Below are 20,931 nucleotides of genomic sequence, written 5' to 3'. Positions count from 1 at the left end.
AGTATTTTTACCAATGAAATCATTAATGTGCAGAATAGAACAATACAAACGGAGATAAAAAGATATAAATATTAACCAAATATGATAAATAACAGAAAGCACCAAAAGCCTTCAAATGCACACTCCTAAAATCCATCCTATCTCTTGATAGATAGAAAGATAGGAAGGTAGATAGATAGATAGAGTAGTAGATAAATATAAATAGAACTAGATGGTTAGATATATAGAAAGTACATGGAGAGGTATTCTCAACCTGATAACAAGCTCCAGAAGTCTTGCAGAGTGATACAATCCTGAAATCCTGTTCTCTAGTTCTGTTCTCAGATATACTGGTAGATGGATGGATATATAGAGAGAAAGAGAGAGGTAGATATTTCCTTCCTGAGAGCAAGCACCAGAAGTCTTGCAGAGTGATACAATACTGAAATCCTTTACTCTAGTCAACATAGGTAGATAGGTTGAGAGAGATGTAAAGATAGACAGATAGATATTCTATACCTGAGGTCAAGCTCCAGAAGTCTTGCAGAGTGATACAATCCTGAAATCCTGTTCTCTAGTTAACCATGTGTTTAGATATACAGATATACTGGTAGATGGATGGATAGATAGAGAGAGGTAGATAGATAGATATTTCCTTCTTGAGAACAAGCTCCAGAAGTCTTTCAGATTGATAAAATCCTGTAATCCTGTTCTCTGGTTAACCAAGTCTCCAGATATATAGATATACAGGTAGATGAATGTATAGATAAATAGAGAGAGAGAGAGAGAGAGAGAGATAGAGAGAGGTAGATAGATAGATATTTTCTTCCTGAGAACAAGCTTCAGAAGTCTTGCAGAGTGATAAAATCCTAAAATCCTGTTCTCTGGTTAACCAAGTCTCCAGATATATAGATATACAGGTAGATGGATGGATAGATAGATAGATATAGAGAGTTAGATAGATAGATGTTCTATACCTGAGAACAAGCTCCAGAAGTCTTGCAGAGTGATACAATCCTGAAATCCTGTTCTCTGGTTAACCAAGTCTTCAGATATATAGATATACAGGTAGATGGATGGATAGATAGATAGATAGAGAGAGGTAGATAGATAGATGTTCTATACCTGAGAACAAGCTCCAGAAGTCTTGCAGAGTGATACAATCCTGAAATCCTGTTCTCTGGTTAACCAAGTCTCCAGATATATAGATATACAGGTAGATGGATGGATAGATAGATAGATAGAGAGAGGTAGATAGATAGATGTTCTATACCTGAGAACAAGCTCCAGAAGTCTTGCAGAGTGATACAATCCTGAAATCCTGTTCTCTGGTTAACCAAGTGATAGTCCAGGTTGTTGAGTCCACCCAGGCAACATTCTCAACATAGTAATTCCTAAACAAAGAATTTTTCATCAGTTACTCTGTGAAACTAAGATGATTTGTGTTTGCTTACAATCTAATAACGTTTATGTCGACTATATGTAACTTAACAAGCTAGGTCATGGCTTTGAATTGAAGGCGTTGTTTAAGCCCATTTTACTGATGTCTCGACAATCTTTCACTATGAATCTCTAAAAAAAAAGTTTGGAAAGGTTATTTCCTTGTACAGTACACTCAGATATACTATAATTATTGACAAGCATGGCCACTAAATATCTGCCAGACATCTATGCAGGCATACATGTATTCCTATTCTGTATAATTATATACCATTTAATTATACCCAATAATGGTTCTCACAGGGGATAAAGGAATTATTGTATTGCCTTAAAGTTATCATTAAGGAAAAAAATACTAGAAGATATAGATAATTAAAGTACATATCATAAAAGTTTTTGGGTATTCTAACCTAACAATATTAGCATTGGATGTTGCAACAGATTTTCATATACTCAAAGCTGGCTAAAATAACGATATCCACACCACAATCCACCCCCTTTATCCCCATTCTCTCCTACTGGATGAACCTGACCAAGGAATGACGTCCCTATTTGCAAACTAAATTGACGACAAAATTTCCCCTTTCAATATAACCACGTATATCCTATATCCGCTATTATAGCACGTCTTTTATGTTTTAATTCTACTATCGAACGCTTTGTTCATTTCAAACTGACTTTAATTATAAACATCTTGTTCAAGTTTGACTGTAATTTTTATTGTCACCAAAGTTTTACAACCACGTTTTCTTATTCGTTGGCTCGGAAACTTTGAATACTTGAATTATGATTGGTTGTTTCAAAAAAAAACTTTTAAAACAATTATTCTAATTCACGCGATGGGTAATTTAATCATTATCATCATTGGGGATGTACACAAAATTATAGTTCACTATCTTTCAAGAACTTTCAACTTTCATTTTTATAACGCGGGATAAATAGACCCTAGCTTCTAGGGGTTCTCATTTGAAGGGGGAGGAATGTGACTTAAGAAATAGCCTAAACCCATAACGAAAAATTTGTAAATGTTTCCTAAAACTTGAAATATCTATATCGGGTCAATGGTTAAAGGACACACAAAAAATCATACAGCTTTATGTATCCATAGAATAATAATTGAAAGAAATTCCGACATAAACTTTAATATCATCTACATATCCATTTCTGTCTGATATAATTGGATGTTCTGAAAAAAGTGAACATAATTAACCTTGAATATCTCTCATAGTAACAAGGAAAAGTATGTCCATGCGAAAAAAAGAAGAGTTTTTATATTTGAACAAATAAAGGGAGGGAAGGGCTAATGGCAGTTAAATTGGTCTACATAACATTAACTCTATATTTACAAGCTATCAAAGGCATATTTATCATTAAAATTTAGGTGACAAAAATAGGCAGTTTTCATAAGGAGCATAGTCGAATAAAGAACTACAAAATAACGAGAAATCTCCGTATTTCCAATTAATTTCAAAAGAATTTTTTTTGTGGGTTCATATTTTACCTTCTATTGTCTTATCCCTGCACTAATTGATCATGTGGCAAAAGTTGCAAGGTCGCCAAATAGAAATTATTATCCACAAGAAATGTGCAAAAACACATAATTGTTCCATCTACTAAATAATCAAGTCAACCACTTCAGTTTTTGCCCACCTTATCAACTTCTTTTCAAATAAGTCCATTGCCAATACAAGATGCCAGGGAGGAAGGGAATATTGGGCTGTTAATTATACAAGTCCCCAAAGTTTTAAAACAGCGTTTTCTTATTCATTCACTTATTTGGGAATATATTGAATTTTTATTGGTTGGTTCTTTATATTGAGTGTTTAAAAGCTTCAACCACTAATTGTAATCTACAAAAGGGGTAATTTTTGTTTTCGTGATTGGGAATGTACATCAATTTATCTGCCATTGTATTATCCCTGTTGAGTCCTGACAATATGTAAACATTAATAGCTTAATTCATGTTTTAGAGCAAATTTCATTAAATTTAAACCGAGAAAACAAAATATTTTGTTAAGTAATTTTATATTTTAAGTTTCTAAAGATTTATAAAAAAAATTCTAGGAAAAATAAAAGTTCTAACTTTTCCTTAAGATAAATAAAACTGCTATTATTAAGTTAAAAAAAAACCAAACAAATATTTGTTCATTTTGCAATGGTCATTAAAAAACAAGTTGTTATTTGTTCTTACTCTATAATTGTTAGACAAATAAAAAAATTAAGGATTTACTTTTTAAGGAGTGAAACGTCTGATTTTATATTGAAGCCGCATTTTTACTGCTTATACCGCTGTTTATTTTTTGTTTAATATCACCCATAATCATGGTTACGTATCTTTCATTGAAGTTTACTATGTAGCTTGTGACTGCCTTTTATTGCACGACTTTTTTTCTGGTAGAGATACATTGTAGGAGTCAAAGCATTCTATTCCGAAAATAAATTAGGAACATTTCTTATTTGTATCTAACACCTGAACCGGTTGATTTATTCATTTTATATTACCAAAGCTTCGTATAGGTCTTGGTTTAGTTTATGGCTATATTTTTAAATCTAACTTTTGGGATGGTCTATGCCAACTCAGTTTCCTTACAAAAAATATATTTACAAATATAAAAGCCCCTAGATGCTTTTACTTAAAAAGATGATTCAACAAAAAATCCACAAAAATATTTGGCGGTTGCAGAGCTCTAATATTTACTGTGTGAGTAACTTAATAGGAAAATGCTTAATGTTCTTTTGTCTCTGGTATGAATCTATTATCCTTCATTACATGCCTTTTCAGACTCCTTATCTCTAGCATCCTCTTTTTTTCTCCATCGAAGCTACTCTGTACTTAAAAGTATAGTTTCCTGCATGTCCATCATCAATCTATTTGTGGAAAACAAATTATTGACTTCCTGATAAGGTAAACAATTAAAATTTTAAAATTTTTGACACTCTACTCTATAACTCACTTTCTCTGCCTGTCTGTCAAAAACGTATTTTTTTCTTGATCAGTATTTTAATTCGCTCTTATCTTTTAGTTCATTTTTAAATAAAACATTTAAATCCTCACAGGGACATATGTGGCTCTTTCATAAAATGGAGAACTCAAACGATTCAGAAATAAGCGGTATCGTGATGGACAAAAAAAACCTTAGTATTTCATATGTTTGGACTTGTTGTCTCGCCCTTAGCCATCAGGAGAGAGAGGGTTAGGTCAGTAAAATAAACTTAAACAACGCCAAGGCTTTTATACAGATGCCCTAAAGAGTACAAACCATTCGAACCATCAATTTAAAAAAAACCTTACTACTTTTATATTTAAGTATTTCATATGTATATTGTTATGTAAAATTTCCTATGTATGTTGTTATTCTTGTTTATGTCTAGCTGTATGTAATATGTTTCCTATGCATGTTGTTATCCTTGTTTATGTCTAGCTGTATGTAATATGTTTCCTATGTATGTTGTTATTCTTGTTTATGTCTAGCTGTATGTAATATGTTTCCTATGTATGTTGTTAGCCTTGTTTATGTCTAGCTCTAGGTAATATGTTTCCTATGCATGTTGTTATCCTTGTTTATGTCTAGCTGTATGTAATATGTTTCCTATGGATGTTGTTATCCTTGTTTATGTCTAGCTGTATGTAATATGTTTCCTATGTATGTTGTTATCCTTGTTTATGTCTAGCTGTATGTAATATGTTTCCTATGGATGTTGTTATCCTTGTTTATGTCTAGCTGTATGTACTATATTTCCTATGGGTGTTGATATCCTTGTTTATGTCTAGCTGTATGTAATATATTTCCTATGGATGTTGTTATCCTTGTTTATGTCTAGCTGTATGTAATATGTTTCATATGGATGTTGTTATCCTTGTTTATGTCTAGCTGTATGTAATATGTTTCCTATGGATGTTGTTATCCTTGTTTATGTCTAGCTGTATGTAATATGTTTCCTATGGATGTTGATATCCTTGTTTATGTCTAGCTGTATGTAATATGTTTCCTATGGAAGTTGATATCCTTGTTTATGTCTAGCTGTATGTAATATGTTTCCTATGGATGTTGATATCCTTGTTTATGTCTAGCTGTATGTAATATGTTTCCTATGGATGTTGTTATCCTTGTTTATGTCTAGCTGTATGTAATATGTTTCCTATGGAAGTTGATATCCTTGTTTATGTCTAGCTGTATGTAATATGTTTTCTATGGATGTTGTTATCCTTGTTTATGTCTAGCTGTATGTAATATGTTTCCTATGGATGTTGATATCCTTGTTTATGTCTAGCTGTATGTAATATGTTTCCTATGGAAGTTGATATCCTTGTTTATGTCTAGCTGTATGTAATATGTTTCCTATGGATGTTGATATCCTTGTTTATGTCTAGCTGTATGTAATATGTTTCCTATGGATGTTGTTATCCTTGTTTATGTCTAGCTGTATGTAATATGTTTCCTATGGAAGTTGTTATCCTTGTTTATGTCTAGCTGTATGTAATATGTTTCCTATGTATGTTGTTATCCTTGTTTATGTCTAGCTGTATATAATATGTTTCCTATGGATGTTGTTATTCCTGTTTATGTCTAGCTGTATGTAATATATTCCCTATGGATGTTGTTATCCTTGTTTATGTCTAGCTGTATGTAATATGTTTCATATGGATGTTGTTATCCTTGTTTATGTCTAGCTGTATGTAATATGTTTCCTATGTATGTTGTTATCCTTGTTTATGTCTAGCTCTAGGTAATATGTTTCCTATGCATGTTGTTATCCTTGTTTATGTCTAGCTGTATGTAATATGTTTCCTATGTATGTTGGTATCCTTGTTTATGTCTAGCTGTATGTAATATGTTTCCTATGTATGTTGTTATCCTTGTTTATGTCTAGCTGTGTGTAATATGTTTCCTATGCATGTTGTTATCCTTGTTTATGTCTAGCTGTATGTAATATGTTTCCTATGGATGTTGTTATCCTTGTTTATGTCTAGCTGTATGTACTATATTTCCTATGGGTGTTGATATCCTTGTTTATGTCTAGCTGTATGTAATATATTTCCTATGGATGTTGTTATCCTTGTTTATGTCTAGCTGTATGTAATATGTTTCATATGGATGTTGTTATCCTTGTTTATGTCTAGCTGTATGTAATATGTTTCCTATGGATGTTGTTATCCTTGTTTATGTCTAGCTGTATGTAATATGTTTCCTATGGATGTTGATATCCTTGTTTATGTCTAGCTGTATGTAATATGTTTCCTATGGAAGTTAATATCCTTGTTTATGTCTAGCTGTATGTAATATGTTTCCTATGGATGTTGATATCCTTGTTTATGTCTAGCTGTATGTAATATGTTTCCTATGGATGTTGTTATCCTTGTTTATGTCTAGCTGTATGTAATATGTTTCCTATGGAAGTTGATATCCTTGTTTATGTCTAGCTGTATGTAATATGTTTCCTATGGATGTTGTTATCCTTGTTTATGTCTAGCTGTATGTAATATGTTTCCTATGGATGTTGATATCCTTGTTTATGTCTAGCTGTATGTAATATGTTTCCTATGGAAGTTGATATCCTTGTTTATGTCTAGCTGTATGTAATATGTTTCCTAGGGATGTTGATATCCTTGTTTATGTCTAGCTGTATGTAATATGTTTCCTATGGATGTTGTTATCCTTGTTTATGTCTAGCTGTATGTAATATGTTTCCTATGGATGTTGATATCCTTGTTTATGTCTAGCTGTATGTAATATGTTTCCTATGGAAGTTGATATCCTTGTTTATAGCTGTATGTAATATGTTTCCTAGGTATGTTGATATCCTTGTTTATGTCTAGCTGTATGTAATATGTTTCCTAGGGATGTTGATATCCTTGTTTATGTCTAGCTGTATGTAATATGTTTCCTAGGGATGTTGATATCCTTGTTTATGTCTAGCTGTATGTAATATGTTTCCTAGGGATGTTGTTATCCTTGTTTATGTCTAGCTGTATGTAATATGTTTCCTATGGAAGTTGATATCCTTGTTTATGTCTAGCTGTTTGTAATATGTTTCCTATGGATGTTGTTATCCTTGTTTATGTCTAGCTGTATGTAAGTTGTTTCCTATGGATGTTGTTATCCTTGTTTATGTCTAGCTGTATGTAATTTGTTTCATATGGATGTTGATATCCTTGTTTATGTCTAGCTGTATGTAATTTGTTTCATATGGATGTTGATATCCTTGTTTATGTCTAGCTGTATGTAATATGTTTCCTATGGAAGTTGATATCCTTGTTTATGTCTAGCTGTATGTAATATGTTTCCTAGGGATGTTGATATCCTTGTTTATGTCTAGCTGTATGTAATATGTTTCCTAGGGATGTTGATATCCTTGTTTATGTCTAGCTGTATGTAATATGTTTCCTAGGGATGTTGATATCCTTGTTTATGTCTAGCTGTATGTAATATGTTTCCTAGGGATGTTGTTATCCTTGTTTATGTCTAGCTGTATGTAATATGTTTCCTATGGAAGTTGATATCCTTGTTTATGTCTAGCTGTTTGTAATATGTTTCCTATGGATGTTGTTATCCTTGTTTATGTCTAGCTGTATGTAAGTTGTTTCCTATGGATGTTGTTATCCTTGTTTATGTCTAGCTGTATGTAATTTGTTTCAAATGGATGTTGATATCCTTGTTTATGTCTAGCTGTATGTAATATGTTTCCTATGGATGTTGTTATCCTTGTTTATGTCTAGCTGTATGTAATATGTTTCCTATGGAAGTTGATATCCTTGTTTATGTCTAGCTGTATGTAATATGTTTCCTATGGATGTTGTTATCCTTGTTTATGTCTAGCTGTATGTAATATGTTTCCTATGGATGTTGATATCCTTGTTTATGTCTAGCTGTATGTAATATGTTTCCTATGGAAGTTGATATCCTTGTTTATGTCTAGCTGTATGTAATATGTTTCCTAGGGATGTTGATATCCTTGTTTATGTCTAGCTGTATGTAATATGTTTCCTATGGATGTTGTTATCCTTGTTTATGTCTAGCTGTATGTAATATGTTTCCTATGGATGTTGATATCCTTGTTTATGTCTAGCTGTATGTAATATGTTTCCTATGGAAGTTGATATCCTTGTTTATAGCTGTATGTAATATGTTTCCTAGGGATGTTGATATCCTTGTTTATGTCTAGCTGTATGTAATATGTTTCCTAGGGATGTTGATATCCTTGTTTATGTCTAGCTGTATGTAATATGTTTCCTAGGGATGTTGATATCCTTGTTTATGTCTAGCTGTATGTAATATGTTTCCTAGGGATGTTGTTATCCTTGTTTATGTCTAGCTGTATGTAATATGTTTCCTATGGAAGTTGATATCCTTGTTTATGTCTAGCTGTTTGTAATATGTTTCCTATGGATGTTGTTATCCTTGTTTATGTCTAGCTGTATGTAAGTTGTTTCCTATGGATGTTGTTATCCTTGTTTATGTCTAGCTGTATGTAATTTGTTTCATATGGATGTTGATATCCTTGTTTATGTCTAGCTGTATGTAATTTGTTTCATATGGATGTTGATATCCTTGTTTATGTCTAGCTGTATGTAATATGTTTCCTATGGAAGTTGATATCCTTGTTTATGTCTAGCTGTATGTAATATGTTTCCTAGGGATGTTGATATCCTTGTTTATGTCTAGCTGTATGTAATATGTTTCCTAGGGATGTTGATATCCTTGTTTATGTCTAGCTGTATGTAATATGTTTCCTAGGGATGTTGATATCCTTGTTTATGTCTAGCTGTATGTAATATGTTTCCTAGGGATGTTGTTATCCTTGTTTATGTCTAGCTGTATGTAATATGTTTCCTATGGAAGTTGATATCCTTGTTTATGTCTAGCTGTTTGTAATATGTTTCCTATGGATGTTGTTATCCTTGTTTATGTCTAGCTGTATGTAAGTTGTTTCCTATGGATGTTGTTATCCTTGTTTATGTCTAGCTGTATGTAATTTGTTTCATATGGATGTTGATATCCTTGTTTATGTCTAGCTGTATGTAATTTGTTTCATATGGATGTTGATATCCTTGTTTATGTCTAGCTGTATGTAATATGTTTCCTATGGATGTTGTTATCCTTGTTTATGTCTAGCTGTATGTAATATGTTTCCTAGGGATGTTGTTATCCTTGTTTATGTCTAGCTGTATGTAATATGTTTCCTAGGGATGTTGATATCCTTGTTTATGTCTAGCTGTATGTAATATGTTTCCTAGGGATGTTGATATCCTTGTTTATGTCTAGCTGTATGTAATATGTTTCTTTTCATCCGAACATCCTTTGTTATAGATATTTCATTACTCTTTTACAAACATATTTTTAATACCATTCAATAGAGCTAAATTATATACTTTGATTTCTATCCTATTGGAACTCTATGTGTATGTCTGTCTATACTGAGGGATCTTGCTAACCGCTGAACCAATACAGTTCTCCTTAACAGTGAGTGAAGCTTTTCATAGGTTCTGGGAAGGTCTATTACAATTTTGGGAGAGGGTACTACCATCATCTAAAAATAATCACCCTGGTAAAACTAAAAACACCTCTTCCTCAAATGTTTTTTCTATAATTTTTTACAAATCCTTGAGTTGAATATCTTTAACATTATATTTTTTCTCGAAAAAAGGAAAGTTTTCACGTATATACACACATATAGAATTTCGTCAGTACATAAAAAATGTTAGCCAAAAAATATTAATGTGCATATTGTCAAGGATCTAAAGGGATAAGACAATGGCCGATAAATTAATATACATCCCTAATGTTAATTTATAAAATTATTTCTTCCGTAGATTACAATTAGTTGTTTAAACGTTTGGACACTCAAATTACAAATGAGGAACTAAATAAAGCCAAAAATTATTATTAGTCTACAAAGTTGTTATGTCAACGAATAAGAAACCATTATTATAAAACTTTGGGGACTAGGGTAATAAACAGCCAATTGTCCTCTCCCTCATGACATATTGCACTTTGTAACCATAATTCAAATCCATGCGTGCCAACCTATGTTAATAAATTCTATGCAGTTCACGGTAAAATATTCCTGGTATTGATTATCTCCAAAGTCTATGAACGTTAAAAGCTTCTTGATCCCAAACAGCTGAACATTCAATTAGCACAATATCATTAGCGGTATAAGAATGTGCACAGCGAGATAACAATGCATTATAGATTAAAGTCTTTCACTGATTATTTGAATGCCTTCTTATGTTTGATAAAATTTTATACAATCTTAATATATTCGATCAGACGTTTGGCTTCTAGCAGCCTTTAAAGTTCATAAATTTTTGGAGATAATCGGTCCGAGGAACATTTGACCGCAAACTGTACCTGATTTTTTTTTGCAAAAACCTTACATTATGGTCCAGGTATTATGGCCGTTTTACTTGATTTACTGGGATTAATTGCAGGATATGTAACCATATATAATATATATACCTTCAACTGGGTATAGGGATGTGTTAATGAACGATAAATATTTAATATATTCTTTAATATTTTGTGTCAAATCAAAGAAGATAAAGTATAGAATAGAATCCAGGTAGAAGATTCTGCCTGGCTAGCCTGAAGTAAAATTGGAACTTTTGAAAGACCAAAACGGCTACAAGGCTGTTAGTAAATAACATGATTTCAGTAATTATTCAGAAAAAATATTCAAAATAAATTTCTTTTCCAATGATTTACTAAAAGCCATGTAGCCAAGAATCCAGCTTCCTCTTCCCTATTCACAATGGATTAAAAATGAATTTAATGTGCATATTAAGCCTTAAAAAAGTAATTATGTAAGAAAATTTACAAAAAAATATTGGTCTCAGTATTTATATTATAAAACTAAGTTGCGCTCTTATGTTTCTTATATTAGATGTTGATACAAATTAAACTTTTCTAGTTTTGTCCAACTAGTCATTGTGATTTGTACTTTATCATTATTGTCTTTACTGCGCAAGTCAAAGATTCCTTCAAATTTCCCAGAAATATTTAGGGTTTTCATTTCTATTCCTCCTTATTCTATGTGTCAAATATGAATTAAAAAGAGAGAAATATTACACATTGTTCAAAATTACACTAAAAGTTAGAATTTATATTTCTCTTTATTATAAATAAATTGACTTTGAGAGAGGAGAGGGGAATTATGATCCATTATGCATAAAATGAGGGCCCTATCCATGCGGAGATATCCAGCACACACTACAACCTAACCAAACATGACCTAAAAAAACAAAAAATACTCACCCCTTTTCTCAAATTTGTGTTTTAAATTAAGGGGTGTTTCGTTGCTAAACAAGGGACTTTGAGGGAAAACGTTGATTATTACCAACCATCAAGATTATTTGAAACTCTTACTTGGTTTTCAAGAATTCTGGAGGTTTGATTTCCATGTTTTTGTTCAGTTTGAAATCATACAGGTAGACCTTCACATGCGAGATATTTCGGCCAGCCTAAAGTAATTCAAATATTACTTATATAAAAGTAACAGGGTGTCTATCTGTTTCTCAGTGCGTGATATGGTTCCTATTTAAGGTCCATAACTAATTTAGTGAATGGTACCTCCACCTTTCCAGGAGTAATCATCCCTTGGACCCCTTCCCCCACCCCCCTAAAATATAAACTGGAAAGTGGAGGGTTAAATCCCACTTCCCTCAAATCTTTCTAGGGATATAGCCATTAGTAATGAACGATTTGAACAGTTAAAGTAAAATAATGACATGCCAAATATTCTAAAACAACACAGTATTGAATTTCAAATCAATACACATTGTAAAGCTTTTTTTATTGTTTTTTTTTATGATTTCTAAAATGAAACGGCTTTATTAATCAGATAAATAAAAGCTTTTAAATATGTTTATGCAATTAATTATCTTACCATAGGATATTTGATGAAAACTTGATCAAGGCCGGCCTCGTGTGAGCCCAGTAGCCGCGGGTACCTGACCTCCTGGAGGCCAGAACAGTTGATGCTCAGGTAGACAAGATGACCGCCACCTGGAGACATCCACAGAGCTGAGTCGGAACGCAGGATACGCTCTTAAAAAATACTGAGTTGTCAAAAATATTCAATGAAAACTTTTACCTTCAAAATAGTAAAACATCATATGAATAATACAGAAATCACAAATTTAAAAAAAAAATTTATAGGAACAAACAATCAGACAGCCTACTACTTTAACACAGAGACATCCTAATGTTACATGAATGAACTTTAAAAAGATTTTTTAAAAAACCTGAAATGGCGAACATAAGTCTAATTTTATCAAAAGATACTATATTTATATGCTTTTTAACCATTACAGATCGGGCCCCAATTCCCACCTTAATAGATCGGGGGGGGGGGGGGGGGGGGGTCAATATCTCGGCTTCTGTTACAGATAAAGACGTAACATTTTTTTCTGGTGGTTCATGTGTATTTTTAGAGAAAATTACTTTTTCTAGTCATAGCGGTCAGGCCGCTCCTTAGCCGCTTTTTAGCGGCAAGCCGCTAAATTTTAAAACAGCTGTAGAGCGGCCAATTTTGCAGCTAGGATGACCAAATGTTAGGACGAACTTTTATTTTTCATAACAAAAAGATTACTTTTTCTGATCATCGCCGAAAAACGGCAAATAACGGAAACCACCATTTTCGGCGGTTACGGCGGTAAAACGGCGGTTGGCGGCGCCAATTAATATTTTTATCTGTCTATTGTTGCTCAAGAATTTACCAAAAAAAAATTATAGGTCTCCAGCTGTAATAGAAGCCACGATATTCATGATATATGTCTGTAGTAAAAGCCGGACAAAAATCGGTCATAAAGTCGGTCAGGGTGCGGTCAAACGGCCATAACACCACTTTTCTCATAAGGTCATTGATATCTCAGTATTCACCAAAAAAATTTTAGGTTTCTACCTTATACACAAAAGTCATAATGTAGAAATTAAGATTTATTTAGAATTTTTTTTAAATTTTGGTGCTACCCAACCGACTTTGACCGGACACCACGACCGACACAGACCAGATATCCTAATAAAATCAACTCTTGCCGACGCATAATTACTAAACTTAAAAAGTCATGAAGTCACAGCTTTCCATCTTACCTACAAAAAAATGACATTGAAAAAACTAGAGGGGGGGGGGTCAATATGACCCCCCCCCCGATCTGTAAGGGTTAAAAAAGAATACAATTGCAATTGCTAAATCTTTAAATTATATTTTTGTAATTGCGTTAGTAAGAGTTTATCTTAAATTCTTGTAACTGCTGCGCTAATCAGAGAAAAGAACTTTCAAGTAGGGCTTCGAAGCCGATAAATATTCATATAGTCATACTGAAAAATCATGTGTAGCGTCATAATACATAAATTTTTAACGATTTTAAAAATCATAAAAATTGACCCCACCCCCCCCCCCCCTCCCGGCTAAAAAACTTGGTTTAAATCTAATAATTTTTAAATTTGATATCCGCAGAAAGCTGTCTATAGCACGATGCGATAAATAATAAATATTCTTTGTTTTTAAAATGCAAGTATGACGATCCAAATGAAATAATAATGCCAATAAATTATGGAGAAAAAACAACAACAAAACAATAAAATAAACAATTATTGCGTTTATATTATTGGAATAAATTAAACTACGGCCTTGCCAGGATTACACTTTGTGCCCTGTACCTATGTTTTTCCATGAAATATTTTTAAAAAACATAAATGTGCTGCAAAGTTGCGTAAATACAGGATACAGTAAAAGGAAGTACTTTGATGTCAGATGAATAGAATGGTAATATCATACACAGATTTTTTGTCAAAAAGCTAAAACGATTATAGGGTTGCTACTCTGCCTAAATCTTACCTAATTATTATAGGAATCAGCATACAAAGTTATAAATCGATAGAACAATGCTAAATTGTCAATACTGACGAAGGACGGAACAACCGACCCTAATTTTAGAAAAGTTTTGCTTTTGAAAACACGACAGCCAACCTAACATACCAAAGTATTAAATTTTTCAAAAAAAATAGCGGCAATAAACGTTCTCCTTAAAATGTATAATATAAAATAATTTTTACATTGGCCTGTTTGTTTATTGAATAAACATAATCAGGGTATGATGCCATAAAACCAGGGAGGGGGGGGGGGGGGAATGAGTTATTTATTACACTAGTCCCCAAAGTTTTATAATAACGTTTTACTATTTGTTGACTCAACAACTTTGGGGACTATTATATAATTTTGATTGGTTGGTTCTTCAATTTGAGTGTCCTAACGTTTCAATCATTAATTGTAATCTACTGAAGTGGTAGTTTTGTGTATCATTAATAGGGATGTTTATTTATCGTCCATTTTCTTATCCCTGTAGGTCCCTGTAATCAGGCCCTTTGATGTCATAAAACGTAAACAAACAAATAAATAAACAATATTTTTATCGATAATGCAAATATTCTCATTTTTCTAAAATTATGCCTGTTTTTAAAAGATCAAATTAAAAGAAAGTCACATTTTTGGTTGTAATGCAAATAAGAACCCAACCGTTAGATCATATTACATTTATGCACCTTGTAATTATTTCCTTTATACATTTTGTCTGAAAACTAATCCTTTATTAATGTGACGAAAAACGTATTTTGCTTCCAACATCAGTCTATTCTAAACACTATTATTTTATTAAGAAGATAATATGTACTTCGGAGATCTAAGTGTTTATTACAAGTACCCTAAAAATCTAAGAATTCATATATTCTTTCCTATAAACAGCTATAAGGAAGATCATTTAAAATTAACAAACAAAAATTCGCAATTTTTAGATGTTTGAAATTTTTTTGCTCTCTTAGCATTTTTATTGTACTTAACCCTTGATGATTATTCTTTTCTCAATTGTATTATGTTTTATTAGCAGAAAAATTAAAGCAAATTAGTTGAAGTATGAAGATATACAAATTATACCTTTATAAGTCCAGTCTGTAATTCCATTGAAGACAACTCCTTGAACACCAGTCCGCGTGATTCTATCATAGCATCCAGTGTTATACGTTGTCTAGGTGTCACAATTAACTGCATATTATTTAAAGCTTTCCGTAGTTATCAAAATTAAAAAAAAATATAAGATTAAAACCAGTTTTGTTACATTCAATTGGACTAAGGCCCGAGCTAACATTAACATTTTACATGCCAATGATTATTCGTGTAAAATTGTCGATAATACGATGCTATACTTGATTTTTCAGTATGGCTGAGAACCGGTTCTAAGCCAGCGGATATTAATTGGTTTAGAAGTCATACTGGAAAATGTAAAGAGAAAAAATCGAAATAAACATAACGCTGATGATGCCTGATAATTTTGTTATTATTCTCAGGGGTAGGTTTGTAGTAGATATCATTATCCTTTACGATCACAACTGAGCCCCCGGTAGAACCAACCCACTCGACGTGCTGTAAGCGTTCCTGAAACCAAAATAAAATAATAAAATTTTTAAAATTGTAACAGCAATGTTACCATACAATAATGAACAAAGAATATGTGGAAATTGTGAGAGATTTTCGCATACCCTAATCAAATGTTCTCACAGCTGGCTAATGACGATACTCCTCTCACCATTATCCCATCCCCTGACCATGGAGGAATGTCTTGACAAATATCTAAGAACTATATTAGAAACCTATATTAGTAAATGACCACAATATCCATGTATTCTATATCCATTTATACAAGTTGGTTATAAAAATAGATTTATCATACAGCTAAGTATGGACTTATCTTTGTTAAATTTTAAATCTACAGCTCCAACAAATATGTATAACTCAAGATTACATAACGATTTTTTTATTATTAGTTTAAAGTTTCCAGCCGAACCAGTAAAAGTGGCTGACTCTAATTATGACGTCAAAAAAAATTAACCAATGATAGGCCACTTACAGTGTATGCTGGCCTCTCATTGGCTAATATGTTTTACGTCATAATCAGAGTCAGACACTTTTACTTGGTATTTCCAGCCGCTGTCTTTATGCAACAAAAAAATGCATTTGCAAGCAACTATAGAAAAAGACTATACCATAACCCAAGCAGTTAAATTATAGTCACAGCTAAATTGCTGCGATAAAGTATTTACCGCTGCTAATTCAACAATCTGTAGGCAATCTATAATTGAGGCGCAGCTGCTAGTCATGGCTGTTATAAGTCAATAATTAACTAAATTGTATGAACACTGTAAATCCCTCTAGTTTTATCTTAAAAAAATATATAATAGATACAATTCAGGGAGTAAGGGAGGGGACAATGGATCGAATATTCAATTTTTAGTAGTCTCAGACTTTGGGTACTGGATTAAAGGGAATGTGCAAGAATTTAGCAGTTTCTGACTGAGTTTGGGTACTAGCGCATAAAATGCCGCTACTCGTTGTTTTAGTTTTGAATCTAGCAGACAGAGAGTTGAGAATACACGGCCCCCCCTCCATATTCTATTTCACTCTCCTCTCCTCCAATCTCCCTTTTTTTAAGCACACGATAGGAAAAGGGAGAAGTGAGGTGGGGGCATGGGGCAAGGGAAATAAACTGGATAAAAAGGGGCAGGCTGGCGTATTGGTTCATTTTTTTGCCCAGCCAGCCAGCAGTTGGCTGGGTCTAATAATCTTGTAAGATAAAAATCGCACCATAAAACCTCAATATATTTCATCAAAAACAAGATGTGATTACGCTTTGCATGATTTCTTAGTTTATAATTTTCTAAATTTATTGAACAAACCATTTACAATTTCCTCCAAATTTTATGGATTAGTGTAGATTTCATGGCCTGTCTTTGAAAACTCTTATATTGAATTAATTGCCCATTGCCCCCCTCCTTACTCCCTGGATACAATTACTGATCCTTAAATTAGGACAGAAGTATAGAAAGAAAATTCAAATATATTTAGTCAGGTTAGGTGATATTATATCTAATACTTGATTCCCCCAAAGGGTTAAGACACCGCAGCGGTTAGGTAAAAAATACCCCGCTCTCTAATTTTCAATTTATCTTACAATAATTGAAGTGGAGGATTATCATTGCTTTACAGACACTTTGTGGGAAAGCACCTTTAGACTTTACAGTTTAATAAAAAGTTTACAATGAAAGTTTAATTACTGTCTATTAAAAATACAATAATATTACGCAAACAAGGGTAAAATAATGATAAAAAGCGTAGCTCTAAATTTTAAAAAATTGCATGAAAAGCAGAACCAATTTATTAAAGAATTAGTTTTAGTACCTTAAACTAATTAACACACATGAAATGCATGTCATATTTGAACGCCAAACCAAACAGGGGGCTTGGAGAGTAGGTACGATATTAACAAGGATGACAACACCCATAAGTAGCGAAGCACAAAAATTCATGAAGAGAATTACAGTCAAGATGATTTAAAGAGGAAATATTAAAATCAAGAATAAATATAAATTGAATGGAAACAAATCACAGAACCTTTTACGTGTATTTTAAATTTTTCCATGTGTTTATGCTTTGTAGCATAACTGAGAGACCGAGGGACCAAGTTAATTGAATACTGGAACTCATGAGTATAGAGAAAAAAATAGATGTCTATCTAGGAAAATTATCAAAGTGTCTCAAAAATCCGCAATGTGACGTCAAAAAAATGAGGGATTATCCATCTCTTTTTTAGGTGTTCTCTTTCCGCCTTCTTCTCTCAATGACGTCACATGGCTGATTTTTGAGACACTTTGTAAAGTTTCTATCTTTTAACTGGAAAAATCATATTTTCCTCATAATGTTACGGACTGACAGACGCGCAAAGTGAGTTATAGTAGCGTCGTTAATAGAAATAATAGACAAAAACATTTGTTGGAAAACTGCAGAATTTCAAGTTTGTTTTGGCAGTAGTAATGACTTAGGAATTACACAATATTATCTATCTATCTTACTTTATATCGATCTATCTTAATAACTATCTTTCTTAATTTCTATCTTTCTTAATTTCTATCTATATCAATATCTATCCAGCTGTCTATCTATCTCGTTATCAATCTTACTAACTATCTATCCAGCTGTCTATCTATCAAACTATCTATCCAACTGTCCACTAAAGTGTGTAGTAGTTAGTAAAGTTTATCAGCAAGGGATGAGTAAGCAATATCAAATTTGTCTCTATTTCTTCAAAAAGTTTATCTACAAACACACACATACAGGCACACACACAAGCCCACGCACACAAACCCATTGACTAATATACATAGTTATGCAAAAAATAAAATAAAATGAAAGTTGAAGAATATCTTTATTCTATCTTATTCTTAAACTAAGTAATTCTTCGATACTTTGATTTATATAAAATCCGGCAATCAGTTAAAATACCAATCCATTTTTCACAATTATTTATCTATCTATCCATAAATTACTAATATATGTGACCATAAAGCCATCTATAAATTCATTTAAAAACCAATCTATTCAATTTATACATATTTACATCCATTTTTCAATTAATAAATTTATTGATTTATCCAATGATATAATGGTTCATAAATCTATTTTCAAACAATATATCTATTCATAAATCTATTTATCTATCTATGTTGTACCTGTGTTGCTCAGGCATCAAGTGACTCAACACCAACTATCTATCAATGTGTGTACCTGTGTTGCCCAGGCATCAAGTGACTCGAATATCTATCTATCTATGTGTGTACCTGTGTTGCCCAGGCATCAAGTGACTCAACTATCTATCTATCTATGTGTGTACCTGTGTTGCCCAGGCATCAAGTGACTCAACTATCTATCTATCTATGTGTGTACCTGTGTTGCCCAGGCATCAAGTGACTCAACTATCTATCTATGTGTGTACCTGTGTTGCCCAGGCATCAAGTGACTCAACTATCTATCTATCTATGTGTGTACCTGTGTTGCCCAGGCATCAAGTGACTCAACTATCTATCTATGTGTGTACCTGTGTTGCCCAGGCATCAAGTGACTCAACTATCTATCTATCTATATGTGTACCTGTGATGCCCAGGCATCAAGTGACTCAACTCCAACTATCTATCTATCTATGTGTGTACCTGTGTTGCCCAGGCATCAAGTGACTCAACTCCAACTATCTATCTATCTATGTGTGTACCTGTGTTGCCCAGGCATCGAGTGATTCAACTCCAACTTTCATCACAGGAGAGTTTAACCTAAATGAAGTTAGACATAAATAAATACACGTAGACATAAACTTTTTTTAAAAGTAGCTTTTCTACAGGTAGGTCGGTCCGTCCGTAATGGATAGCTAGGTGCTTGCTTACATGTGAAGACCGGAGCACCGAAACCCCCCCCCCCCCCGCTTAGTTTTGACAAAAATCAAAAATAAGGGGGGGGTAGTTTTTAACCCCCCGCTTAGTTTTGACAAAAATAAAAAATAAGGGGGGGGGTAGTTTTTAACCCCCCCCTTAATTTTGAAGAAAATCAAAAATAAGGGGGGGGGGGGTAGTTTTTTCACTGTACAACACGCCAGAAAGTTGAGTGAGGTAAATCAAGTAAATCCAGTATACCAGAGGGGAAACCTTATTACAGGGATATTCATGTTTTGGGGCATAATTTCCTTATTTATTGACTGATTTTAGTAATTGATGTATCCCTGAACAGAAAATAAGGAGGAGGGGGGCCAGTAAAATGTTTTAATTTTGCGCAAAATTAAAACCGTTTTAGTGGAGTAGAAGCTCTTTATAGTGCCTATTAAAAATGGTGTCTTATTAGTACATTATTCTAATATGACATTATTCGTAAAGAGCTTCTATAGATTTTGATATACCAGTTTCTTCTTCAATTTATCTATCTATTCTAAAATCTATTTTCACTTACTCAGTTTGAATATTCTGTATAGAGTATTGTGCAGAGCTGCCGTAGTATGAACTTAATTCTGCGTGGCGCACTAGGATCCAAACTCTGAAAAAGAGAAGAAAAGTTATTTATCACATAGTACTTTAGACAACTTTCCGCGGATATTAAATATTTTAAAACCAGTTTTGTTAGCCCCAATGGCCCAAGTCTAACAAAACTGATGTTAATATTATGATTTTTAATTTATTTTTCGTGGAAAAATTTCTCTAAAGTGATGACATACAATTTTTATCACTATGGCTTAAACAGGTTTTAATCCAGCGGATATTGATCGGGTTCGAAGCATTAATGGATATGATACAATATCATCTTCAATTAAAAAATGTTAAATATATTGAAATATAATTCAGCGCTTTCACACAAAGTAACCTGGTGAGCACTTACCCCCCCCCCCCCCCCCCCCGTTTCCCCTAATGTTTAAAGTAATAGAAAGTAAAGGGGGAAATAAGATAGTTTGGTAGGCATATAACCCCCCCCCCCCCCCCTCCTTGTAGAGATGATCCACTCAACATTGAATAGTAAAAAAGTAAATTTTATAGTTGCTAAACGCGTAAACTTTTCTCTATATCTTCGCACATTTCTTTTCACAATAGAAAGAAAGAATCGCTCAGATTTCCTGTAATATTTTATAAAAATTTCTTTTCCAGTACGGAT

At 32.8% G+C, this 20,931-nt stretch overlaps 1 protein-coding gene across 3 annotated transcripts in view; it reads right to left on the bottom strand.

The window, feature by feature from the left end:
• The window catches only part of LOC145321994 (inactive dipeptidyl peptidase 10-like), a 155,630-nt gene that overhangs the window by 37,794 nt on the left and 96,905 nt on the right, over positions 1-20,931 (bottom strand). For all 3 annotated transcript variants that reach the window (XM_080163716.1, XM_080163717.1, XM_080163718.1), the window contains 7 exons: positions 20,239-20,322; positions 19,514-19,571; positions 15,737-15,849; positions 15,352-15,413; positions 12,307-12,467; positions 11,787-11,881; positions 1,253-1,373 (listed from right to left, as the gene is read on the bottom strand). In XM_080163716.1, coding sequence (XP_080019842.1) covers positions 1,253-1,373; positions 11,787-11,881; positions 12,307-12,467; positions 15,352-15,413; positions 15,737-15,849; positions 19,514-19,571; positions 20,239-20,322 — 694 coding nt within the window. The remainder of the gene's footprint in view (positions 1-1,252; positions 1,374-11,786; positions 11,882-12,306; positions 12,468-15,351; positions 15,414-15,736; positions 15,850-19,513; positions 19,572-20,238; positions 20,323-20,931) is intronic.

Source organism: Acartia tonsa, chromosome 6 (genome assembly GCF_053477335.1).
Source record: "Acartia tonsa isolate MP-2025a chromosome 6, ASM5347733v1, whole genome shotgun sequence".
NCBI lineage: Eukaryota > Metazoa > Arthropoda > Copepoda > Calanoida > Acartiidae > Acartia > Acartia tonsa.
The sequence above is the reverse complement of the archived record's forward strand: the minus strand, read 5'-3'. Positions and strand labels throughout refer to the sequence as shown.